The sequence below is a fragment of the Nothoprocta perdicaria genome, unplaced genomic scaffold, assembly GCF_003342845.1.
Source record: "Nothoprocta perdicaria isolate Ctin4 unplaced genomic scaffold, notPer1 scaffold_205, whole genome shotgun sequence".
NCBI lineage: Eukaryota > Metazoa > Chordata > Aves > Tinamiformes > Tinamidae > Nothoprocta > Nothoprocta perdicaria.
The window spans coordinates 1,191,617-1,219,026 of NW_020455261.1; the positions used below are offsets into that span (position 1 = coordinate 1,191,617).

Below are 27,410 nucleotides of genomic sequence, written 5' to 3' on the forward strand. Positions count from 1 at the left end.
CACTGTTGTTTGTTTTGAAATGATAGGGCTTGGGAACAGCTGCCGAGGGATGAAGTCTCCACCTCTTCTCGTGGCTGCGCTCCTGGCATGTATCATTGTCTTGGGATTCAACTACTGGATCGCCAGCTCTCGCAGCGTGGATTTGCAGGTAACAGTCCCCCAGCAGCTCTGCGTGAGCTGCTTGCTTGCTTTAGGGTGGTCCATAAGCATGGTCCACAGCAAGAAGGCTGCCTACACCTGCGTGAGGTCAGCTGGAGCTTTGGGGGTTGTGGCAAGGGTCACTGCTACCACAGTTCTTCCGTAGCCATGGAGAAAGAAGGAGCAATGACTGTTTGTAAGGAGTGTGAGGGACCCCAAAGACTTGTGTGTGATGCTTCCATGCACCATGACCTTCCCACAAGGTGTTCAGCTGTTTTATGGTGCTTCAGTTTACAGTCAACTTCAGCTTGCAGACCTGGCAAATGCTGTCCTGTTGTTGTTCTTTTTTTTCTGTTCTTTTCTTTTCCCTCAATATACTGCAAATCAGCCCTTCATTTTCAATCTGAAGGGGCCTCTGCCTATTTGTCCATGTCCTTACCTTTTTTTCCTCGTATGACCCATTCTTGCTCAGTATAGAGTAAGATCAACTTCTTTCAGTATGCTGGGCAAACAAGGATGTGAGGTAACTCCTCCATGCACTCTCCACCAAGTAGAGGGAAAGCAGATGATTCAGGGTGTTTAACAATCTGAATTGATATTTCTTAGGAAACATTCCCAAGGAAAGTAAACAACATATGTGGGATAATATTTGATTAAGCAGGATTGACGAGTGGTACTTTTTTTTTTTCTGTTTTTTCCCTATGGAGTTAAAATTGCTTCCTCATAGTAGAATTGGATTTTGGACCTGATTTGACAACTATAGAAATCAAACTCCTGTTAAATCTCAGAGTTGGCAGTATTCAAGCAGTCCACATGTGTTTGCACATGCAGCTAAGAGCTACATGTCTCAGCTTTCCCTTGGTTGGAGGAGTTTGTCACCATCATCCTGAGACTTAGCTCATCTCCTGTTTTTCTTTCAGTCCCTGTCCTCAGAATAGGGCTGCCAGCTGTTCGTAGCTCTGTTGAGATGCTGAAGCTTTTCAGTGTAAGCATGTTGCAGCTGGTAGTGAGGGAAAAATCATTAGTGTGCCAGATTACATTCTTGCTCTCAGTAGCCCCAGGGCATAATGTCTTGTTCACAGTTATTGATTAATGGTGTTATATTGTATGGTTTCCCCCAAGTAAGCTTGAAAATCCTTTCCCTTCTGTGCTCCCAAAGTGTAATCATGCACTTTGAGTAAAGCGCAGCCCAAGATGCAAGCGGAATGTCTGAAGCCTTGTCAATAAGCTCATTTTTCTGGCAGGACTTTGCTGCTGTAATGACTACAACAGAGTTAAGTGTTCTTTCAGCTCTGCTGCAAATATTTCCCTTCCTTTTTTTCTTTTTTTTACCTCCTGCCCAGTGGCAGTGCTGCTGAGTAGACAGGCAGCAATGTGCCACGTAGTACCTAGTGTAGCAAGAGTTGATCCATTTTCACAGAGTTGTGGTAGATGCCATAGGTATTTATTATATCCAGTTTTTAATCTATCAGGAACTTCATGTTCTACCTGGATAAAATTGGATGATATTTTTTTCTCCCTAGTCATCTTTGTTTCTAATAATCTGAGGCTAAGAGAAAAACACTGATGGCTTTTTGGGAAAACGGAAAAGATCAATGTCATGCAAAAATTAAATTGATACATCAAAAAAGAAAAATAAGAAGAGCCTTAACCACATCTACTTTGATGCCTTTACATTATGTGTTTCTGTATTTGTGAATGCATCTGCAAGATAGTGTTGAATTTTCTTTTGCTTGACATTGCTCTTTGAACAATCAAGAGGAGGGAGACTTTCTCACTTAAAATGCATCCTTTGCATATGTATCTCTGTGTAACAGGCATGTGCGGTTAGTTTTATGCATAAAAGTGGGACAGAGTTGTCCTTCCTTAGTTTGTTTCCAAGTCTTGCAGGAAAACTTACTGACTTATTGAGATTCAGAGAGATTAATTTTATCTCTCTCTTAGTTAACGAAGTGCACTGGAAGTGCAGTGATATCAGAATCGCTTGCATGAGATATAGACAGGTTTTGATTTTGAACTGCTTTGAGGGGAAACAGTTTTTTCATTTATATATATATAAATATAACAAAATATATATGTTTAATATTTATATGTTTTTTAAATTCAACTATTTTTGAACTTTTTGTATTTCTCTTGAAATCTTTAATTGAAATTTTGATGGTCTGTACAGTACATAAACTAATGGCTGTTTGGGGTGTGTGAGTGACTGGCAGGTACAAGTACCTCAGGAAATTTTTTTGATGAAATTAGTACTGTTAGTTCCTTTATTTTCCCTGAAATGAAATGGTCCCAAAGGGCATTGGAGAAGGGATCAGCAAGAAGGAAGATAGATTCCCTCATTACCTGTTTCACTTGTCCCCATGGAGTTTGACTATGTTCTCCTTTTAATCAGTCACTCAAGAGAGCATTTGTACTTGTTTCTTACTGGCTGTTTTTCTCTCAGAATCAGGTCTTGGAACTGGAAGTCAGAGTGCGCAGAGCAGCAGCAGAGAGGGGCGCAGTTGAGCTGAAGAAGAACGAATTCCAAGGAGAGCTGGAGAAGCAGCGAGAGCAGATTGATAAAATCCAATCCTTACACAGCTTTCAGATGGAAAATGCCAACAAAGTATATCAGGAAGAGAAGGTAGGATTCCACTTACCCTAAGAGTGCAGCTTACCACTACAGTCTCTGCAGTGAAATACGGGTGCTTAAGTGTTCCAACTGGTGAGTTTGCAGTGGGTTTTTTTCATTGTTTTGCAATGTATAGTACATGTATTATTGCATAATATTTAGAAACTGAGTGTATATTGTGATCCTCTGGTGGTAAAAGACTTGTTCAGTGGTCCGCAATGGAGAAAAAAAGTTAACTGAAAAATGAGGGCTGAGGGAAAGAAGTGAAAGCATAAAGAACAAGCCAAAATCTAGATTTTTATGATTTCACTTCATAAACTTTTAAATATGCAGTATTAGGGACAGCATATCCTGTATTCCTGCTGTAGGTCATGAATACAAGTATCTTGGGTTGGCCTCTAGATTCTTCTCCTGTGGGCTAATGATTTAAAACTAAAGGAAAAGCAGAAGCTTTTGTGTGCCAACAGGTGTACTTGTTGGCATAAAAGATAATCTGTTTCTAAGTATATTGAAACTATATGGCCTTCTACTCCCCAGTCCTCCAAACCTAATAGTGTTTGGAGACATCCAAGTGAGTGGTAAAAAGTTTACCATTAGTTGATGGATTGCTGCTCAAAATGGGTAGTGCACAGTGTATCTTCTGTGTTAGAACTCTTGTAAATGAGTTGTACATAACTTAAAATTCATCTAAATGAAACATCCCCAGATGAATATTTAGAAATCTTGGTGAAGGAAAAGCACAATAAACATCAAAGTGGAAGTGTTTGACTGGAAGGCACATTAGCAGAATATATCTGTATTTTATTTTGAAAACACTTTCATCTGAATGCTCCAAAGAAGTAGTAAAAGCAATTCTTTTCACTTATTTTGTGGCAGGTGCATTTCTTTGATAATTTCCCTCTTCTCTTTGAATTCAGTCTCTGGGTACTCTTTAAAAAAAAGTGCATTTTATATGTTTATTTGGTTATTTTTACACTGAAAAGACACCCCTACATATTCAGACACGGTTCTGTGGAGTAATCAGGATTGTCTCTTCAGCCTCCTCCTTGTGAATGATGCTGCCTGGTTGTGAAGTGCTGTGGAAGTTGTTTATTGAAACTGCCATGTTTGTCTCCTGGAGTTTAGGTTGTGACTTCCAAGACTTTTGAGAAATTCTTTTTTCTGTTTTGGCAAAACAACAGAGAAACAATGTGGAATTGAATATTTCCTAATATTTGTTTTATTTACTTGTAATTTCTTTTTTTTTTTAAGAGGAGAGGAGAAATGCATTTTATGACTCCTCTCCATAGTAGATTTTCCTCTACTCTACTTCCTCCTCAGCTGTAGAAAGGTATTATACAGCACTGGAGTGTGGGAAGGAGGTGATGGTGCAGGGTAGCAGAGTGGACAGATGCCAGGAGCTCTCGTCATAAGAACTGGCCCAGGAGCTGGGCAGAAATTGCATGGAGGAAACGGAGTGTCGGCCAAGTGGGTGCGTAACCTTTTCCTTCAAATTGCTGTCAGGTGACGACTGGCTTGCACCAGTGGTGTATGCAGGTTTCTTTGTTTGTTTTGTTTGCTTTTTTGAAGGTTTCGGCTTTTAATGTTGTATTGTTTCAGGACCTGTTGGAACCGTCTTCACGTAGGCCTGACGCTAGGAGAATGCGATAAGCTGGGGAGAGTCTGAGCAGCTTCTGTAAAAGGAAATCCTGTGCTTGAGGTCTGAGGGAGTTTCCTTTTGGAAGAGCCAGTGATGAGGATAAGGGATAAGGATAATGAGTGTGCCCACACTTGGAGTGGCAAAAGGCCTCACACAAAAGGTTCTTGTGGAAATTACGTAACTGTGTAACAAAAGCCGGTGTTATCGCGGGGAAAAATAAGCAAACAAAAGTTATGAAACAATTTAGAAATAAAGTAGTATAGGTTTTGCCTGTGGGTAGGACACCGGTGAAGTTTTGGAGGGATGGAAGTGGCACATGGAGAGGACAAGAAGGATGACCTATGCAACGGAGCAGCTCTATGGAATCTGGAGCAGGAATCTGCTCCATGGGTTGCCAGCTCTTGGCCTGGATAAGAGGCATCTGAGGTGGAAGAGATGCCCGCAGTGCTGAGCGGTGTGAGGAGGGCAGGACACAGGAAGACCAGGAGAGAGGAGAAGTGGAAGGTGTTGGAGGAGACGAGGAACAGCAAGTCTCCACTTGCCATCAGGCATCCAGTGAAGGAAATCAGCAAGCAGTAGTTCAAACAAACAGAAGGAATGCTTTTTAAAATGCAGGTGTTTGGTATAATCTATGAAGTTTGCCTTTGAAACTCCAGAGGCCGGCACTGTAGGAAACATTAGATGAGCAGTGATTCAGTGGGGTCTTCCCTGCTTCCTCTCTGCTGCTTTCTGTGGTTGGGAAGGAGCACATCTGAGGAGACTGAAGTAGCAGGATGAACATGTCTGTCTGTCTGTCTGCGCACGGTTTCATGGCAAATTAAAGCTTACTCTTTGGCTACAGGTCAGAAAAAAAAAAACCCCACAGGTGTTTGTTTTCCAGCTCTGCAATTTGAAAGTAGAGGTAGTTGGTTTTATGAGAACCTGTGTATTTTAAAAGACTTTGTCAAAAGACACTGTTGACCAAGTTGGCCTAGATTCATCCACTCCAAAATAGGGTTGCCCCTCATATGGGAAGAGAGGGAGAAGCTTAGTTTTATTAACCAAGAACTTTTATATGAAGAAGCTCTGTATGAGTAGTGGTTATTTCACAACTGGATGAAGAATATATGAAAAAACTGCCTGCCTGCATGCCATTGTGTGTGTTTGTTCATGTGTTCATGTATGTATCTGTCTAAGAGTATACATGCTCATAGACACGTAAGTATATATTCTACAGCGTTTTGCTGCATAGATTCCAGTGGAATCTTGAATTTCTGAGGGAAAAGTACTGAAAATGACGTGTTCTGGTTACAGGAAAATGAGTCCTTAAATGGAACTGTTAATCCCCAAGGGAGAAATGATGGCAAATACTTATTGGGTCCAGGAGACTAGATAAGTAGTCTTACTACTTAACCAAACCCTAGGTCTTTTGGCAGTGTTTCCATGTAATAGAGCTCTTCCAGGGTAAATAGGTCTTTGAATGATAGAAGAGGTTTTGTTTAACTTATATCATTATTGCCCTTAACAAAGAAAAATGAAAGTATATTCCACTGATATGTAGGAGCGAATGGTTTGCCTGTGAAAAACTCTTCAGAGAGAAATACTGTTGATTGAGAAGCCTATAAGCAAACAAACCTTCGCAGTCTAGAGGACTTTGTACTAAAAGTAGTCCTCAAGGAACATTCAAGACTGATATTAATTACAGTTCTTCACTCTTCACTGTATCTTATTTAACTCATCTGCCAACAAAATGCAGAATAATTATGCTTGATTTCATTTAATACCGAAACAATACATGAATGAAATACAGGTTAAAGTCAATCTCAGTGGCAATGTGACAACCGTGGCTTCATTTCATGGTAAAACTGTCTCTCTGCCACAGTAGGAACAGGGGTGAAGGGGTTGGGAGAGAGATGGAGCCTGAAACACCCCATGGTCTCTCCATTCGTTCAGGTGATGTAATCCTGGGAAATTACTGCCTTAATTGTACTCTTAGATCTGGAAATGTATCAAGCATGTTGATCACCAGTCTATTTTTAAAAATCGTGTTTGAGTTTTTGAGGATTAATGTAGCTTTAGCAAATAGCTTCTAGCAAAAAATCTGTAGCAAAGGAGGCTGAGCAGGTCAGGAGAGTTTACGTGTAAGGACAGATAAGGAATTGGAAGTGCACAAGGGATGTTTCCAGTCTTTGAACAATTTTCTAAAGGAGAACCGTGTCCTTTCTGGTTGTTGTTCATGACCCACAGCTTCTGGTGTGGGTCACATCACAGCCAGCACGGTAGCCTGGTTGAAAACTAACTGGAGAACAGCCCGTGCCTTATTTTCCTTTGCTGTTGGAACATGCCTGTGCAGTTTGTCGTTTTCTTTGGCTGCGGGTGATTTCCCAGCCCGGGTCAGGTTTCAGCTCCGTGAGGGCCTTGGCACGTGGTGTGTGGGATACGTCAGCGCCGTGTTGCTCACCCTCCTGAGCCGCGTCCACAGCCGCTCTCAAATTGCCCCTCAAAATAGCGGTTCGCAGGGTCAACTCTGCTCCAAGAGAGCCGCAGAAGTTGGGGAGAGAGAAAACCTGTGGTGAAGAGGAGGACAAGTGCCAGTGGGTGTCCTGCTTTTAGCTGCCAACCAACGCTGTTGCATCTCCCGGTTAGTTTTGAGGAGACTTGAAGGAAAAAACAAGTCCATTTCTACCTGCTACAACTGCCCTATTTGCAGTAATGTGATGTTTCTAAACTAGCTTTTGCACATTACTGATACAGTAGAGATATAGAAGACTATCTTTTACTTCTTATGTTTTTAAAATGTGTTTTATATATCTGCTGGAGTTGAGAATAGCTAACCTAGACACCTAGGCTAACCCCTAGGTAAACTCTGAGGGCCACCGTAAGGGTGGAGACTGGAGTATGTGTAGTTTAACAGCAAACTATTGAAATATTGCTGCCTCTATTCAGAGCTAAATGAATTTACAACATAAAAAGGCAGAAAGTATATTGTGAAGCTGCAAGTGGTTGATGGTCAGGATTTTTCTGCCACGTGACTGTTCTGTTTGCGGTGCCAGGTGCCTGGTCTTTAATTAAACACTGTGGTGAGAACCCTGCGGCCATGGGGGCCGCATTGCTCCCACCTGCTTGTGGGCGGCCTCTCTGCTCGGTTTGGGCTGGTACCGGGGTGCTCTGGGCTCCTCTGCTGAGAGCCAGCAAGCGCGGGGAGCCGGGATAGCCCTGGGCAGCATGGACAGCTTCTGCAGTGCCAAGGGAGCCGCGCTCTGCTGTCCTGCAGCCCGGCGGGGTCACAGAATCACAGGATGGTGGAGCTTGGAAGGGACCTCCAGAGATCATCTAGTCCAACCTGTCTGCTCCAGCAGGGACACCCAGAGCACGGGGCACAGGGCGGCATCCAGGTGGGTTGGGAAGATCTCCAGAGAAGGAGACTCCACAGCCTCCCTGGGCAGCCTGTGCCAGGGCTCTGTCACCCTCACAGGGAAGAAGTTCCTCCTCACATGGAGATGGAACTGCCTGTGTTTCAAATTGTTCTCATTACCCCTTGTCCTGTCACTGGCCACCCCCAAGAAGAGCTTGGCCCCTTCTTCTCCACATTCTCCCCTCAGGTACTTATATCTGTTGATCAGATCCCCTCTCAGCCTTCTCTTCTCCAAGCTGAACAGGCCCAGCTCTCTCAGTCTCTCCTCATATGAGAGATGTTCCAGTCCCTTAATCATTGTCACTCTACATTGAACCCTCTCCAGAAGCTCCACGTCCCTCTTGTCCTGGGGAGCCCAGAGCTGCCCCCAATACTCCAGGTGCCGCCTCCCCACACCTGAGGAGAGAGGCAGGATCCCCTACAGATTAGGAGGTCGAGTACTAATCTGTCCTGGTGCCCGGGGTTATTCCTCCCCAGGTGCAGGACCCTGCTCTTGTCCTTGTGATGCGAAGGCAGGGAGCCTGGGTTGCCTTCAGCTGAAGCTGCAGTAGCAGATCATGCCCTAAACCTTTACCGTGGCCAATACGTGGGAACAGAAATGTTCCTTTTACATTCTTTTCCCTTTATTGAGGTGAACAGTTCATAATTTGTAAGTGGAAATCACTTCAGTGGAAAATGGAAGGATTAAAATAAACAGGCTTCTCTGTTTATTTCTCTGCTGTGTTCTGCACCTGTGTTCTGAGGACAGGCTTCCTGGTTGATATTCCTGTTTTTTAACAGTACCTGTAGCGTTTTTCCTTGCAAGGCAGAAAATGACTTGTGCAGACATGCTCTATGGTAAAGAAATAAATATATCTCCAGCAGTTCTCCTTAAAACAACTGCCCTACAGCCAGAGCAAGTTTTTTTTTGTCCCTGCTGATGATAATTCGGGTTTTGATCTGACTGCTATTGCTGTCTGCAACATTGACTCCAATCTGGAGAGCGAATTTTCCTCTCTGATAGTCAGGATGTGCTGGCAAATTTGATAATCTGGTTCAATGTTACAGAGTTGTTTCCGTACTGTAAGAGATCACAATGTGGTAGAGCGATATACTGACTTTCCAGAAGCTGAGTTCTCACTCCCAGGGACTTCAGGTCTTGTTTTGTAGACAGAAGGAGGTTTCAAATCTACATTGGCTCTGGGATCTGAGTTTTGCCTTGCATTTGCTGTCTGCTTTCCTGCAGTCTGCTCTCTCCACCTGCAAAAAAATGGGGAAAAGTAGTAACTACTTACCTCGCAGCCATGAGGTGAAGCTTAGTTAATGTTTGTGTAGCAAGTGGAAGAATGGAAAACTCTAAGTCATTAATATAGTCAGATCGGAAAACAGGAGTAGGAAAACTGCCCTGTAAATTATTAAGCTCTGGATAAAAAGCTGAGTAGCTTTTCATGATCCCTTCATGGCCTTTTAGTCTCAAATGCAGGACAGTATGAAGGAGGTGGTGCGGTGTTCTCAAAGGAAATTTTTGTAGGCAGACAGTAAAGAGCAAGGTTGGTGGGTTTTATTATTTTTTTCTTTTCGAGTGTCCAAATGTCAGATATTTTTTCTCTGCTTTAGATAGTAAGGATCATTAGTATCCTAAAATGCAAAAATACTTGAAGCTATTCATTTTATTGTCCAAATGAATGGTCTCAGTACTCATGGATTTCAGAAATTACATGGGGATGTAAAATTGCAGTGTCATCTGTAAGGCTTGTTTTAATGCAGTGGTGGTTTCTGGTCATGGCCAGGATTATCTAATCCCAATACAGGAAATCCTGAGGGTGATAAGCTCGGTGTTTGTTACCGACTGCATTGCTCAGGCACTAGCAAAACACAGCACTGACACCAAAATGGCAACTTCCTTTCTCCAATAAACTAATGAAAACAAATAGAATATTTTCCCCTTTCTGTGAGGAAGGAGAGGGAGTGTTGTTAATCTCATTAATGTTGTTAATGTTAGCTAAAACAAAGAAGCAAAGCTTTTGCCCTGTACATTTCAGAGTTCACTGGCCTTGTGTGCACGCGAATGTTTCATTTTACTAGATTGGAAATGGCTGCTGCTTCATCGAGATATGAGGGACTGTTTCTGTGAATTGGGACTTTTTCAAGGATAAATAAAGGACAAATCCGCTTTCCTCCTCTGGGTCGATGTGCTTGTATTAATCGAATGATTTCCTACTCATAATCAATTGGCACTAATTAGACCACAGGGTCTGCATGAGAATTGGCGCTAGCTCACAGCGTGGTCTGTGTCTGCCTGACCTGAGCAAGCGGCATAAACGGAGGCGTTTCATTGTGTGTTAAAGTGAAGTGGGCCCAGGTATGCTCTGGCACTTGAGCAGAAGCTTAGGGAAACTGAGGACCCGATGTCAGGGCCCTGCAGAATATTGGGGTTTCTTGTGGAAGGATGGCTGGGAAGGCATAATTGCCATGAAGAATAAGGAATGCGTGTGGAACTGTATCAGCTCTGAAGGGCCAGTTATCTTTTTTTGTAGCTTTCGGAAGAATCTTCCGCGCTTCCTGAACGCTGTGTGTATGTGAATCAGAATTGTCCCGGTGTTTGGCCCGGGGGTGTTGTTTCCATTTCGACTTGTTTTGGTCGCGAGCGTGTCCATGTGTCCCGGTGTCCGCGCACGCGGGTGGGTGACAGGGCAGCGGGGCCGCAGGGGACCCAGCACGTTCACACGTTGGCGCCCCGTCGGAGGCAGGCATAGGATAACTGGGAATAGGGATGTGTTTATGGTGACACAGGGCTCAGCTGCGGTGCGCCTGGGCTGCGCCTCGTGGCGCGATACCTCCTCTTCGCATCCCGGGATTAAATACATGGATTCCGCCGCGGGAGAACGGCCAGTGACGTGAGCTGCCCTGTCCTGTGGGGCCAGCTTGGTAAGGACAGTGGTGAATACAGACTCTGTTGGTGAGCATGGGGTTAAAGGAGAGCAGAGCAGCAAGCCGTTCTAGCTGCGGCTCACTGAATTCCTGGCCTTTTCGTTTAAGAGCAATGACATTTGATTTTTTATTTTATATATACATATATATGGTTCCCTGTTAAGTCTGAGTGTCTGGGTAACAAGCACTAGAATGAGAATTTGTTATTTGTAGTAGTAAGTCTTTACAGCAGCTAATGCAGTTTTTATTTGGCTTTAATCCGTCACCTCTTTGTGAGGAAAAGTCTTTTTACAAGTACTTTGGTCGGTATTTTTTATAATATTAGTATTTCCCCCTTTGCACATAAAACATTGTTTTCTTTCTTTCTCTTCTTAGGCAACACTGATGAATAACATCACAACAAATGAGCGATTGATCCACACTCTACAAGGTAAGTCTTTAAAAACAATTCTGCGTCACTTTTGTATTGGATCTTTAGACTTCTTTTTAAAATTTGTGTTAGCTGGAGTTAATTTTTGTTAATTGACTTAGACCCTGTGTGTGCCCAGAGTTCAACTACCCTGCTGGATTCCTGATTTTTAGCTACTAATGGAAAATAATATGAAATAAAAATTCATTTATGTATTGTTAATATGTTTATTTTTCACTTTACTTTTTGTATTGCACTTTTGTATTCTTACCCCATGTGGCAGGGTTGTAGATTTTGGCACTAGGCAAATTTGCAAACATTTCTGAACATTAATTTCTATTTGTGTTAGTACTTCAAAAATTACTAGTAGCAATTTATGCCTCCGAAGTCTGGAGGAACTGGCTGTTAAGTTCTGTAAGCTGCTTAATATGCTGTTAGTTCTTCTGCTGCGCTCACACAAAGCTTTCTGTCAGAAACAAGGAAATCCACTAGGATCCACAGCATGATGGATGAGGTTTCAAAACAACAACAAAAAAACGGTTGGTGTTTGAGAAGCATAGCTGTGAATCACATATTATTCAAGGAAGAATTCTGAGTTTGTCTTTAATAACACAGGAATGGCATTTCAGACTGTGTTGCAGCTAGTCTCTCACAGACATTAAGACTTCCTGGGCTGGACCCCAGGAGAGCCAGAAGTTACAAATAAGCAGGAGTATTCCTCAAGGAGAAAAGGGGGTCAAATTCCAGGTGTATGCAGTTTTTGTTAGCTTGTGTTAGACTGGAAAACTTCCTGATCCTGAACAATGCACGTGATAAATCACGTGCATTGTCTGGATGGATGTAGTTGAAGTGTGCTTGCTATCAGACCTGTTATCTGACGTTTCCATTGTGGTGAAAAAAAATGTGTTTTTTTTAATCCTGTTTTTATCAGATCATTTGAAGGAGCTACAGACAGAATACGGAAAGCTGCAGCTGGATGTTTACCGGTTTCAGAAGAACCAAACGAACCTTCAGAGAAAGTTCTCGTATGATCTGTGAGTTTGTTCTTTTTTAACAGTGGCATCTAGAGTTGTAGTTGACTTAAGGTTTAGGACCTTAAATGTTTTGTGTTAGCTGAAGTGTCCCATGTAAGGTTATAGTTTAAGACAAAAATGATGCATGATGCTTTGGGTTTTTTTTTTATTTTTTATTTCATTTATTTTTGAAAAAGAGAATATAATTGTATTTCCCTGTAGACTTTTAGTCCTTGAAGTCCCCAGCATCTTGGCATCCATTGACTTCTCCGACACTTTTTTTGATGTTCCTTTGATTGAAGAAAGAGAAAAGATACCCATTTTAGAGATGGGGGGAAAATGGGACACGAAGAGATCTGGAAAAGCTTAGGCACCAGGATACCGGAATATCCTTTGGGAAGCTCTGCTGCATCCATCTGCATCCATTGAGTTGCCAGAGGTCACACAGCAAGTTTCTGGTAGAGCTGAGTTTAGACCTTGCCCTTCTGCTTTCCCATCCATACCTGGTCACATTTTTTAAAAGAAATTTCCCACTGAATTGTAAGTCATGGATTGCTGAACAAAAGCGCTTATTAGTATTCCTGCATTAAATACAGATTTCTGATATTTCTAGGATTTTTTTTCTTGTTTCTTTCTGCCTTTTCAAACTGCTCAAAATTTTTCTTCTTCCTCCTCTTCCTATTATATCTTCCCTCTGACACACAGATATACGTTCTTAGCCTATACGATTTTAAGGGTTTTTTTTGTGCTCTCTTAATAATTTTCTGTGAATAATACAATTGTTCCACTGGCATTTATTTTTAATAGCAGTGACTTTTTATTCTTTTTTTTAAAGAATTCTAGCTTAAAAACTCAACATGGCAATCACAAAAAGGTTTAATTCTGCAGACCAAACTTGGAATATTTTTTCCTAACTTAAGAATTAAAGATTATTAAGGATACTTACCAGCTACTGGTTCATTGAGTACTTCTTTTTTAAAAACACATCACTACTTTTTTAATCTTGATGACCCAGACAGAGTTCTAAAAGTTTAGGACTTCTAACAAGAAAGGAAGTCAAAGGCCTGAGTTTGCCCAGGGGTTCTGTTAAGCCGTGTTGCACTTACAGGTCTGCTAGAGGACCGGGTTTCTCTCAGTTACGCTGTGGTTGTCGGTGTGTGTCCTTGCCGTAGGGGTGAAGGACGGGACGCCTGCTCCTCCAGCGGTTCCCTGCCTCCTGGTGAGGAACATCTGTTTGCCGGCGTCCAGCCCTGCAGGGCTGCGGGGTGATCGTGCTGCCCAGGGGCCGTGCTCTGCACGGGGGGTGAGCCCTGCAAGCGCTGCGTGTCTCTGTTTCCTTCGGTCAGGGTAGGTGCAGAGGCAGGAGAGGTAATTCAGCATGCTGTTGGCTGAACGACTAGCTTTTCTGTCCTGAGGCAGATGCAATAAACGCTTAAGCTTAATTACTGTTCAGGTGAATAAAACTTAAATGATTGTTTTCTATTTCTAGATTTTATGGCTATGCAAGTAAGGAAAACACAGTTGGCGCTGAGACTTCTATGGTGTATTTCGTAGCTTGTAGCAGAGCCCTCTAGCTCTCTTACAGTTCCAGCAGGAACGTGTATATGTATGTTTTTTGATAGCTCTGGCTGTATGTTTGAGGAGATCTTGGAACGTTAACATTTCATTAATGTAACTTAATATTGCCTTCTGATAAGCGTGCAGTCGTACCCCAGAATGTTCTTGGTGGAACATGGTCTCTGCTTATTTTGTTGTTTTGTTACTAAATGAAACTTAATGCTTCTTTTAAAGACTTGAGTGATCTCTTTTCCTCCCCAGTTACAGGGCTCGCAAACCAAACGTCGTTACAAAGGCATCCACATTCACATTGCGCTTATCTTTTGTGAAGGCGCTCGCGGTTGTCCAGAGTGCTGGGCAGGAGCCCCTCGTCCTGCCCGCCCTGCCCGGGGGCAGCCCTGGGCAGCCGCCTCCTTCCAGCTCCGTCCCCTCCCCTCCGCTGCCCTCGGAGGGGAGATTCAGCACGCCTTGAGTATTCCCCTGCACTTGGGTTCCTGGGAGGTTTTGTTTCCTTTCTCTCTGCCATCTTCTTTGGAAATGCTGTTTCCTGCAGCAAGTTCAATAGTTAGATTAGGGTTTGCAGTCCTGCTAAGTGTAAGAGTGTGAGTGAAAGAATCGCTTCTTTGGCATATGTACAAAGAGTTGTTGGTGGTACATATTCCTGATGGACAAAGTTACTCTGTTTTCATTACTGAATCATGAGATAGGTAAAACAAGCTACAGAGACTGAATTTGAGGAGTGCTGCTTTTGCCTGTTTGGAGTATGTTGCACGGATGGGATAATGTGGAGAAACCAGCGCTGTTCTTACGCTTCAGGTTTTTGTATGCATGAACAGAGTGTCTTTATCTCCAGAATTCCTGTCTTACTAGGAGGAAATTCCTACATAGCTAGTAAAATCAACATTAATTTGTCACAGATGTTATGTGAACTTTATTTTCATGTGCAGTATGGGAGGAAAGAGCACTTACAAATGCTTGCTCTCTGCAACTTTAACTTTGCGCTGATTGTCCCTCTTTCTGCAGATCCCAAACTGAGGTACAGGCAATTTTAATTTCCTTAGTTTCCAAGATATCAATGAATGTATACATAACCCAAGCCTTTATTTTTCAGTCTCTTGATATTTGCCAACTCAGGATTCACTGTTTATTTTGATGACTCTTCAATGTTAGCAAAATCAGGTATTAAAATAGCATGTTACAAGGCTATGAAATGGAAGAAACAATAATAAGAGTAACTCGCAGCTGATAGCCCACCTGTCAAACACTCCTTTTCCTTTCCAGATGTGACCTGCAGAGCAAACCCTTTCCTGTGTGAAGGAGGGGTGGCTGAGAGTGCTAATGCAGTGCAGGTGAATGGCGTGCTGCCATCCCTCACGACACCTTGCCCAAGAGTTCCTCGGATTATTTGCAGCCTGAGGAACTGGTCTGTCCCCATCTAAACCAGCTGTTGTCACACAATAGGGAGAATTGATATGACACAGATGGGCTGGGAAATTAATCCTGCTTCCTCAGTGGTGGGGGGATAAAACTTGCAAGGTGTTGACAGTGTTGCTGTACAGCTCATGTGGAGGAGGTTCTCCATGTGCAAAGACAGGTTTCTGGGATTCGCATCTTCTGGCATGCAAGTTATTCCAAGTTATGTTTGGGGAGGGGACAAAAATGTGAGAGAAAGAAAGAAAAGGGTGAGAAAACCCCTTGCCACAGCTGGGAGGGGAAGTGGTGTTGTCTCCAGGCCCAGCCCCTATACAGGCACTCTGCGCAGCACCGTGGGTGCTGCCGATGGGGATGGTGATATTTGCTTCACCGTGTTTTCCTCTAGTGTGATGCGTTTCTCACTGGAACCTACTCAAACCCTCTAGTTATTATTCCTGTTCATGATGGGACCAAAACACCCATACAAACCCTCTAGTTGCTGTTGCTGTTCATGATGGGACCAAAACATCCACAGGGGTGTATGCCGACTGCTTGCTGAGGGTTGTGCATGAGTGTTACTCTAAGTGCTTGACTGGTTTATTTGCTAGTCTTGCTTTTCTTTGGATATCAAACAAGAACAGGTAGGGAGCGGGTGGGGAAGAAGGGTGGTCTCAGTGCCCGACTGGTGTCGGTCACTTCCCATGGAACCCCCGGCATGGGGAGGCGCCAGGCGGGGAGGTGGCTGCGAGCGGAGCTGGAGGCTCCGGAGGAGGGCGGATGGTGCCGAGGAGGAGGGCAGAGCTGCCGGGGAAGGGGCTCCAGCGGCCGGGGAGGAAGGCACCAGCAGCCGGTGCGAAGGCGCTGGGGTCGTGGAGGGTAAAAGGCCCCTGTGGCCCTGTGCCACAGCAGCAAAGGGTGTAAGATAGTAAACACTTCAGGCAATATTCCTCCTGCAGCCTATCATAGCCACTGATGAACTCTGTTTCTCTTACGTAATGTTTCTTAATATTTTCCAACGCTGCCCTTTGTGGTAAAATATTAAGTGAGAGTGTTTCTTGGCTAACAGTAACTTGCCTCTAGTTACCATAAAAGTGGCTCTGAACCAGCTCACTTCTTCCATCTAAAAGCAAAATCTTTTTTTTTCTTTTCTCACAGCAGAAATACTTCAAGAGTTGGAACTGTTTTTTGACTTAACTTAAATAAGCTGGTTAATACAAGGCGAGAAAACTCACATAGCTTGATGAATTGGTCTGATAAAAGCACCTGCTGTTATTTTTTCTAATGGAAGTTGGACCACCTGCATGTTAGATTTGTCTTAGTGTTTAGGTTAACACTCCTTTTTCTTTGCTGTCCTTTGAAGGCTAAGTGCAGGAAAGGAAAAAAAAGGTTTATGGAAACTTTCAGAAGAGTATTTCTCTTTATTTTACAGGTATGGGTAAAACAATAACTCTTAACTTTTTCATGTTTCCTCCAGGTCACAATGCATTAATCAGATGAAAGAATTAAAAGAACAATGTGAAGAAAGAATAAGTGAGCTTACAAAAAAGAGCAATGATGTACCAAAGGACAGAGAAAACAAGGAAGCCTCAGAAGATTCCAAGAAGAATCCCCAGGTAAGGTGTAGAAAACTTCTAAAAATCTTTTCCTGTGGAGTTCTTAAAGGGCTCTCCTTCCTTCCATCCCCAGCTAGCATCACTCTGTCTTGCTGCATTTCGTAAAGCTTTCATTCACATTTGTTGGATGTTTCTGATTTGTGTGAAACTGAAAGATTTGAAGGTGCGAAACAGGCGTGAAGACTGCTCTCCAAATTACTGTGACACTGAGAGAAGGGCAGAGTTGGAGAGGTGGTGCTAGGAGCGCTGAAGAGTCTGGTCAGGTGAAGTTACACCTCTGAACACTGGCCCACAGCTCATTTTGACCTTGTTAAAGGAGCTAGTTGTTTTGTATTTACAGGTGCAAGTTAAATATGAGGACAAATTCAGTACGAATCAGTTCAGAGTAGCAGCAAGGCTTGAGTATAAAACACTATAATCCATAGGTCTTTACTAGGCATCACTTAAACATTCAGCAGAAAAGGCAATTTCAGACTTGTAAGGTGGGAGCAAGGGGAAGGTTGAACGTTTTGCTTTACAGTTTTGTCTGTGCTGGGCTGACCTGCCCAGGGTGAGGGCACTGCAGTGGGTAGCATGAGAAGTGTCCCTGGAGCAGGGCTGGCTGCCGGTGTGGTGGCCGTGTGCCAGCCGCTCTCCTTCCTGTGGTGTGCAGGGCGAGAGGGACCCTCAGGAAAAATAAACTACAGGTCACCCTGCTGTCCTGGTGTGGTGACCACTGATGATGCTGCCACTGCTGATGGCAGTGAAGTGGGGTTGGGGATAGGTTATGTTTGCTGCTGAGGGCACTGGCAAGGGGCAGTGAAGCCCCTGGCAGAACACGATGAACTTACTTATGTGAATTTACCTGAACTTACCAAACTGTTGTGTCCTTAGGACTGTGTGCAGCTGTGACGGAACTTTTCTGGTAGTGTGCACATGCCCTGTATCCTTTAGTTAGGAAAATGTTAACAGAAGGAGCATTTCATGCCTTCGTAAATGGAAATGGTAAATAGAGTTGAAGCTATTTTTGCGAATATAGAAGTGTCTGAAGGATCATCCTCCTTCCAGGATGGTTCCATGATGGTTGCCTTGTTTGTTCCAGTCTGTGTCTGTTCTGTTCCTCCCCTACAAACCTCTTACGGTGGGAGAGGAGCTGCTGAAGTGGAACCAGGGCAGGTCTGAAGCACCACATGCTGCTGCTAGAGTAGGCAGCAGTGAGAGCTTGGCTCTCTGAGACAGCAAACAAATAAATACAGCATGGGGGCAGGAAGAATAGTCGTTTATCCCTTCAGAAAGAAGTGAAGGCTCCTGTTGTCCAACTGGCTTTTTCTTTTTTTTTTCTTTTTTTTTCATATCACTATATCATGAAAGTAGTCAGTGATTTAAAAGGCAAATGGCAGAATTAAAATAAATCTGAGAAAAAAAAGATGTTGGTTAATAAATGCTCAGTTAATTCTTGTAGCTCTCTCCTGTGGAGGTGTATACCCCTCGGTTGAGGAGTACACAGTATGTTCATTCATCCCCTGCAGCTTCCAGTAATTATCTTTTTTATCCAAAGGACAAATGACATCACCGTAAAGTTTTTCAGCATATGCTCTACTAGCTTGACACTGTCAGTAAGAATTGTTGAGCTGGGTGTTTAAAATAGAGTAAGTTAAGGATTCTTCATGTTTGTTTAAAAGGCAGGATGTCTTGAAGTGCAGGACCAGTATTTTTACAGAGCAATTCATGCCCCAGTTTAGTGAGAAATACTATATGTTTTTCTTTTACTGTAGAGAGTGACTTCAAGAGCGCCAGCTATTTATAAGAAGGCATTTATTTAAATATAACATTTCTTTTGTATTAATGACTGAAGGGAGATTGTGAAAAACCAACAAAATAGTTTGTGGCAGTGTGTAAGCCAGCTTCCCTCCTTTTCATATAGGTAAGTCAATGTTAGATTACCTGTTATTGTTGCACTGGGTGAGGGTCACCTAACAAGCTCTTCAGTTCTGCCTGTTTCTTGCCAAGTTTAAACATTTTCAGAATAACCAGGTACACACATCCTGCAGTATCTTCGCAGTTTTATCTTCTTAATTATTCAATAGTTTTGTTCTGCAGACGTGCTTGCAAACAGCCCTGTGTTCTGTTGACCTGCTTAGGGCAACTTCTCGTGCCATACGGTTTCCTGTTCATTGATAGTCTCAAGTGTAGGCATGCTCACGGTTCCTCAAGCCCGTGTCCTTGTCCCCTCCACATCCTTCGTGGAAATGAACCACACAACACAAGCAGCTTCACTGCCCTGTTTGAGCTGAAATGGGCGCAGAGCAGCAGCGGCTCCAGGCACCATTTCACGTTCTGTGTTTGCACTCTCAGACAGTTAGAGAATTGCCAAATGAGTTACTTGCACGTAAAACTTCAGCTGCAGAACTGGGAGGGCACTGGAAGCTGGTGCTCATGTTCACCATCGATCCTGAGGCGCTCACAGCGGTGAGGCTCTGAGAGCAGGCCAGCACTAGTGCTCAGTAAGTTCTTAAGCGAGCTACATCATGTTAAACGACACGGATTTGGTTGTCTGCTGGTGTTTTTTTATTGTTGGATGGTTGTTTTGTTCAATCTTTTCTTCCCCTAAGCCTGCATTCAGCGTAGCTTTGGGCTTGCTCCGTGCGCCCTTGGTCATCTGAGGCCTGATGGTGCCCAGCCCTAGCCATGTCTCCGCAGGCTGATGGATACGAGTCAGCAGGGTATCCATGTGCAGGATGGCTTTGCTGGCCGGGAAGCGCTGGGAGTTCCCCTGGCGCTGCCGGAGCTGTCACTGCTAGAGCTGCAGAAAGGGGCACAGGAGCATCAGCATCACCCTTGGCTGCCCTCGGATGGACACTTACTAGGGAAAGCGAGTTAAGTTCTCCCATGTGTGTAATTCCCCCGCAACGTGCACGCACAGGAGCGTGTGCTCCTTCCACCCCCAATACAGAGCTCGGCTGAAATGTTTCTGAGTGAGCAGGCACATTTTGCCCTCGAATATTGGTATGACTTTCACTACCAAAGCCTGTGTGTTGACACCGTTGACTCTCTGTGTGCATTCCCTTTGTAGGTTAATGCTCAGCTGCCCACCTTTAAGCAAGGGGAGTTCCAGCAGACTGTTGTGGAAAAGCCGAAGGCTGATGGAGACCTACCCAGAGTAGCACCTACAGCAAGAAGGGCAGACTCTCCTCAACCTAAAGGTGGGATGGAAATCATCGGCATGCTGATAGCAACTCGAGTAATAGGGCTTGAAATTGAATTGGACATTCTTCAGAAAAAGATGTGTATATAAGATGAAAATGGAAAAAAAAATACACCAGTAGACTTAATTATAGTCAAATTTCCCTGAATTACGGAGAGATATGACTAATTATCTGTTCTGTTCAAGGATTTTTATTACCAGGGTTAATAATGCCTCAATCATGTGTTTCAACTAACATGTTTTGCATGTGAAGGAAAAGAAAAACATTTAAAAGTCTGTAGACAAATTCCTGCTTTACTATGAAGAAAATATCTTGCTTTTGAAAGGACGGAATTCTAAAAACCTTTGAAATTTGCTTGAGTCTGACACAGTCAGTACCCCACCCATGCATAAAGGATAGCTGAAAGTCAGACCTTAACCACACTTTCCTGCCTTGCTTACGTTGTCGCTGGGTAGAATGCCAGTAAAAGAAATGACATCGGATGAGATCACCTAATAGTTGGTGTGGTCTTAAACTCTGAGGAACTGTTCATTTGAATGGGTGGCTACTACTACCTCCGTCTTGCATAGTACCCTGTGTGTTAGAAATTCAGTTCCTCTTTATTTTAATGTGCTACCTTGAATTACAGTCTTGGCAGTACTGAAGCTCTCGTTTTGGAAAAATAACTGTTCAAGACAGCATCTTTGTGTAGTTTCTTCAGGCAAATTGTATCCTGATGTAATTTAGTTAAAAATATGGATACACAGAAAGAAGGATGTGGTAGCGTTGCTGAACACAACAGGCTTCTTGCGCTGCATCTCCACATTTAAAAATAAGCCCAGCTTTGTTATACTTGTGAAATTGCCCATGCAACTGCTTTGCTCTAAACTATTTGTGAACACCAAATTGGTGGTTTCGTTGTTAACAAAATGCAACATTTAATTACTGAAACCTCTTTTTTTCATACATCTAATGCTGTGATAGAAGATACATACATAGAATATCAGTTTTGAATTTAAAAATTTCTATTTCATGTGCCCAATTTATTAACTGTATCAAAATTTTAAGTAGGCAGAAGTTATTCCATTGATAATGAACAAAACCACAGTAGTCCTTAGTCTCTAGCGTGAAAATGGGACGTGTCTTTCTGTGCCTTTCTCTTCGGAACTGGTGTGACTGAAAGATGTCCCTTCAGAGGAGAAAGGGGTGTTGAATGAGAGGGAGGGAGGTGAGCACTTATGTAAGGTTTCCAGCTCGTGCTGGCCCCGGGGGCAGCGCGCTTTGCACTCAGAGTGTCTCCGCTTGCCCGCAGATGCCGGCCCTGTCGTGGTCGGGAAGCGGGCGCCGGGCGCGGCGGAGGCGGAGGCGGCCCCTGCGAGCGCGCCCGGGCCGCAGCCCCGCCACGGCTCGCCCGCGGCCTCCGCACGCCCCGCCGAGGCCAAGGGCGGAGCGGGCCGCGAGGCCGCGGCGCCCACCGCAAAGCACCGCGACGGCGGCAACGGCCACAACGGCGACGGCGGCAACAATGGCGGTGACGACGAGGTGGAGCGGGAGCAGCTCCTTGGCTACGACGGCCGGCAGGGGGACCCGCGCGCTGAGGAGCACAATGGTTCGTACCCGAGCACAGTGGTTCATACCCCAGCACCGTGGTTGGTACTTGGGCACGGTGGTTGGTACTTGGGCACAGTGGTTCATAGCCCAGCACAGTGTTTGGTACCCCAGCACGGTGGCTGGTACCTCAGCATGGTGGTTCATACCCCAGCATGGTGCTTGGTACCTGAGCACGGTGGTTCGTAGTGCATAGCATGTCCCCAAGGAGAGCAGGGACAGGGCAGGATCTGAGGCGCTGAGGCCAGCTCATGCGGGCCTTTGGAAGGACAGCACGAGGGAATGTAAAGGGCTGCTCAGCCACCAGCGCTCCTTCACTGTCAGCGCGTGAAGACTGGTGGAGACTTCCCTTTCTGCACCGTGGAGCTCCAGGCTGGGCTCTTTTCTGCATCGCCGTAGCTGCCTTCCTGTCTCTCTATTGGCTGTGCAGGGAAAAATCAGCCTTCAAAACAGTTCTGGTGTCCAGAGTCTAGAAGAATATGGCTTATGCGTTTGAAAATGAACGCAAGGAGAGGCTACCCATGAGGAGCATTAATGTGCAGAGAAACACTGCACAGTAATGTTTTGCAGATAACTTTTTTATAGTGATGCTGTGTCAGTGTTAACTACCCTCAAAATATACTACCAAGGGGAAGAAAAGGGCCTGCTCTACAGAAGACTTCGTATCTGAAGCCTCTTTCTGTGAGCCTGTAAGACGCTGTAAATAAGAGGTTGCAGCCAAAGCTGCCGGTTTTTGGCCTCAGCAGTTGTGTCGTCAGGCCAGCCGTATCCTGCAGCCTGCGCAGCAGAGTCCCGCCTAACTAGAACAGGATCCAGGAAGGCGTCTGGCACGTTCGGCGTGCTCCTAAGAACAGCGTGCCAGCCACCCCTTCAGAGAAGGGAGTGACATTTGCCAGCGCGGTGGGAGGTTTGCGGCTTTCCTTGATTTTTCCTGAATCTTGTCATCCAAACCTGTGTCTTGTGTCTTCCGATAGAGCATCCCAAGTACCAGCTCTTGTGAGTGTGAGACACCTTCCACCCTTCCTAGCTTGATGCCAGGTTCAGTCAATGGAGAAAGGGAAGTATCGTGGCAGTCAGAGAAGGGATTGATGTCCAAAAGGTGCAAAATTTCCCTAAAGTTTGTGCTTTCTGATCCCATGAATGCCTTCATATAATCATGAGTAATGATGTTAATATACTTGATAATTTGACAGGGATAAGTAATCTCATCTGCATAGCTAAATTAGTATTCATGCAGCTGTCCCAAAGGGATACTGGCCAGAGCAAACTTTCTCTAAAGATATCTGACCATATAAATATCTAAACCACTTCTGTTTTACCAGAAATAACAGAAGAATTTGGTACAAAAAATCATGCAGCAGTACAGAAAAAAATGATTATCCAAGTTCTGTGAGCCTACAGGATTAGCAGTATGGTCTTCAGGTTTATTGTTCCAGCAAATACCATAACTTACTGCATAGGCTTATAACAGTCAATCTTCTTGATAATCTTGTTGATAAATTAATGGATAGCACAGCATTTCTGAATATAATATACATCTTGATCAGATCTTGAAGCAAGAACTATGTGTTTAATAAGCCCATGAGACAGTTTTAGAAATAATGGGACATCACCTAGTTTTTGTTTTTATGTTTTTACATTTTTTTTTTGTATATTTTGGGATAGTAAGCAAGCTGTTCTGTACTTGGATATGACCACACAACATTTTTGTCAGCTATGTATAAATTCAGAGATTTTAGAATTCCTAAAACAGATTGCTGGTTCCAGATGGCAGCAAGATAGACAGAGATTTCTTTTATATTCTCTGAGGAGCCTCCCTCTTTCAATAAAAGCTTCTTTTGAAGCTTGAGACCTTTAGGTCTACTGCTACAAAAATATGATTGAAATGGTGATTTAAACGTGGTCAAAATACAAGGCTAAATGTTTTCAAGCCCATTTTTAAGCCGCTTGCTAATTAGAGGATTCTACTTTTCTTTCTCCTGGAGAACCAAAGACTCATGTCCTTCTTAAATAGGGTATGCTCACTCTTGGGGCTTTCACTTTGTTTTTCTGTCTGGTTAACTATAACATATAATTGGGAGGCTGGGGAGCAAAAGAAAGCTGAAAATTTACTCAATCTCAATTTACTTTTGAGTTATCCATAAAGGAATCTAAAGCAAGTAGTCAATAGAAGTTGTTTGAGTTCAAACTGCATGAGTGGGGTGAGTAACAACTGGGTAATCTCCTTTGTAGAAGAATATTCTAAATTCTAAAATATTCTTCTTAAGCTGTTGTCTCAACTCAGTGGACCAAACAAACAAGAATTGGGGATCTGAGATCTGTCTTACTGATGGAACTAATTTAAAAGAAAAACTGTGGTCAAGTATTCGTTACTCTTAGGTTGTCACATGGTGTACTCTGTCCATGTTTAGTGTCTTTTTTCACAAAAAAAGTGATTTTTATTACACTTTTCAAATCCCAGAAGACTGTTATCTAGCTGCTTTTGATCTGATCTGATCTTTAAGCAGCATTTTGCATTCAATTGCAAAATAAATTGTGGTCGATTGTTGTAGGAACTGTTTCTTGTGCAGATGGTGTTACAGTAGCATAAAACTGATTAACTGTTTTTCCAGACAAACAAGGACATGAAGCACTGAACAAGGACCAAGAGGTTGACTATGATTTAGATGAGAATGAAGCTGAATCTGAAACAGAGAAGCAAGCTGCGCTTACAGGAACTGAAAATAACTTAAATGGTAAAAGGAAAAGAGGACTGTAATAGTTTTTCCCTAAGTACCACTAAAAATTAAGATGATACTTTAAAATTTTTCTGTAGCAAATGTGATTTCTGGGTGAGTGTTCCTCAGTTTTAATGGTGTGGCTGATTTTTCTCTACAGCAGCAGTGGAATTAGTTCTAACATGTTGTTGGTGGGAGTATCTGTAGCTTTTCTGTTCAGCATCAATAGCCCTCTGAGAATTGCCTTTGCTCTGTTTACATCTGTTGAACTAGAACTGCCACTCTTAGCTCTCTACAAGATTTAAGTACTTTTTTCTTTTCTTTTTCCCCAATTAGTTCCAAACCAGGAAGATAATGATGTGAAGAACCACTTACTTGATCAAGGCAAAGAACGGCAGAAGTTGTGAATAACGGAGGTTCATGATGACTTAGTCACCTCTGCATCAATGATGACAGCCAAATGATTTGAGAATCTTTCAATTACCTTCTCAAAGCTTAACATGGATTCATATGAAGTATTTTTTGTTGTTGTGAAGTTCTAGAACTGTTTAAGTGGTGGAAAAACTATCTTAAATCTCTGGTGGCTTCTTTCAAAGCAGCCAGGCCTCTGTTAAAAGTCTTTCTTTCCTCCTGATTATAGAACTGAAACTAGCTAGCAATAACTATAGTAATTTTGAAGTCAAATACCTTGTACAATCATACTGTGATAAGAGCTTGTGTGTGTTGGTGGTAGGTGGGAAAGAGTACTCTGCCTGAGCAATGCAATAGAGATCCCCAACCTAGCTTTAAGAGGACATTAGACTAACACACTTTGACAAAACATGTGAAAAGGAGATAAATTGTCCCATTCTGCTGTCTACTCTCATCGCAGTTCTGGAGCCTTTTATACTTCAATGTAGGTAGGAAGGTTTTTGGGTCTCGTAGACCAGATATGTGAGCTTATGAGGTCTCTACCAAGATCTTGTCATTGTACTGGTTTATTTCGTAGCTTTTAGCTGATAACAGTATCTTCACTGTTCACTGTTCACTGAAAGTGTATAACACTTTCACAATAAGATTAACCTAGCTCTATAGGAATTTTTTTTTGAAAGTAGTGTTTGTTGGACTCCTCATTTGCACAACTTGCACAACTTCAGAGCGCAAAAGCTCTGTCAAATTGACTCCTGAACTTTTGATGAGAGGTGCCTTCTGACATGGTGTGTTGTCTCTACCTTTTATTCCACCCAGGCAGTATCTTGTGCTAAAAAGTAGAGAGGCAAATACTTGATAAACTAAGCAAATTGCCCCTTGTACTCTTGAGGAAGGTAAACTAGACTATGCATTTAACAGACATTCAGTGTTTCCAACAGGGAAAGTTGTAAGTGTTGTGAAGTGCTGTGTGATGCACAATGTTGTTCATGTTCTGTAGTTGTCATTTTCTTTTGCAACTTAGTGAAGGTAAACTAGAAACTAGTTTACTGGGGATAAACCAGAAATACTCTCAACTACCACTAAGACACTCTTAGGAACCCCAGCTGCCTGCCTTCGGTCAGGCATCTGCTACAAGGAGGGATTTTCAAAGCTGATGAGGTCCCGTCATGACTTAAATACTTCTGAGCGCTTCTGTGACGTTATGCTAATCCCAGCTGTTACTCGGTTGCTCATAAGTTTGGGCCAGAGTTTACCTCTAAACTTCCGGGACAGAAACTATGGGGAGTTGTTTCCCAGTATTTGGTGCTGCTGATGGCAGTACACCATGCCGTATTCTAGATAGGTTGCAGGGCAAAAAGAAACCATTTTTAACTGCACTTTGTATAAATTGGTCATTTTAAGTATTGCATTTGTGCCTGTTCTTAGGAAAAGCCTAAGATCCATCTTCTATATAGATCCATCTTTGGGAGAATGAACCAGCCTAAACATCGCAGCATGAAAGAAGAAAGAAGACATGACTAACTTCCCCACTTAAATTATGAAACTTAAATTTCATTTAAGCAAGTCATGACTGTGTTTTAATGTGCTTTTTGATGATCATTATCACTGTGTGTCGTTATTCTAGTGTGCTAGTTTACAGCTCCTGTATCTTAAGATGGCTAAGTGTGCAAGTAGAGTTCAGTTTTCTTACATACATGAAGAGTAGTAGTTTAAAAGAGCAAAAAAACCAGGATCCACATTCAATCTTACCTATTATGTCTAAATTCACAGTTTACCACTGAGACTGCCTAGTTTAATGTTAATTAGTCTAAAGAAGGCACTGACCTCTGTTACTGAGTTCATCCTGGTTAGTGTGTTTTTGACTTCTTAAGCTGGATTTACAAGTGCTAGACTTTTTTTTTTTTTAAGGAAGATGAGCATCTCTTCTAAAAAAGACAAGTAATGAGAAAGTTGAGACGTTTCTGTTTTGTTGAATTTTGCTTTGAAATATTTTTCTGTAAACCAAGGTACAACTTATAAAAATGCTTACACAGATTCCAAATAAAACAGACATTAAGACTTAACTTATACTATCAGTTGAGGTAAAATCAATCTGAAATTTAAAAGTGATTGTTAAGCAACATTCATGCTAGTAAAATTCAGCACTACATTCAAATTGAATGTAGTTTAAACTACTACTTAAACTACTTAAACTGCAAAAATCCTAGGAAAAAAATAATCATAAAATTCTTCTAAAAACACTTTTGTTGGCTGCACTTCTGTAAAATAGCTGAACTTTTCTGGGATCTTTTGTAGACACTTGATGGTGCCTCCTCATAACCAGGACAGCCTTGTCCTGTCTCTCAATAGCAGGTGTCTGAAAGCCCATCTAAAAGCAGTGTTCAAGAATACAAAGGAACACAGTTTTGGCTGTAGTGGCTTCAAGTGCTACAGGATTGTGTTGGTGGAATTTTAAGACACGGGGCCTCTTTCTGTACTACCCCAAATTTTAAAATTGAAGGAAATGTAGTTGAACAGGAGATTCACTTGCAGATGTGGTTTACACAATATCGTCTATCACTAAAGTTTTTACTTGCATGAGGGATGGAAAGTTTCTTGACTGTAATCATATGGGGATTAAATTAACACTTTTTTAAAAAATAAATCCTAATCATTTTAGATAAGCATTTTAAAATAAAAATAATCTTCTCTACTGTGTATTATCTTGTTTTGTACAATTGATCTACTTTCAGTGTTTATCAGAATCAGAGCTGTGCATTTTGGTTTTATTAGTCCCCTACAGGTGGTATGATGTGAAATTTAGTATTACAGAA

The 27,410-nt window shown here is 42.8% G+C and overlaps 1 protein-coding gene across 1 annotated transcript; it reads left to right on the top strand.

The window, feature by feature from the left end:
• GOLM1 (golgi membrane protein 1) lies at positions 1–26,994 on the top strand. The gene is made up of 9 exons (XM_026038253.1): positions 1–148; positions 2,582–2,761; positions 11,068–11,122; positions 12,033–12,135; positions 16,559–16,697; positions 19,750–19,879; positions 21,174–21,470; positions 24,082–24,204; positions 24,523–26,994. The coding sequence occupies exons 1-9, from the start codon at positions 20–22 to the stop codon at positions 24,591–24,593; spliced, it is 1,227 nt and encodes a 408-aa protein (XP_025894038.1). The 5' UTR covers positions 1–19; the 3' UTR covers positions 24,594–26,994.
• Positions 26,995–27,410: the final 416 nt, after the last annotated feature.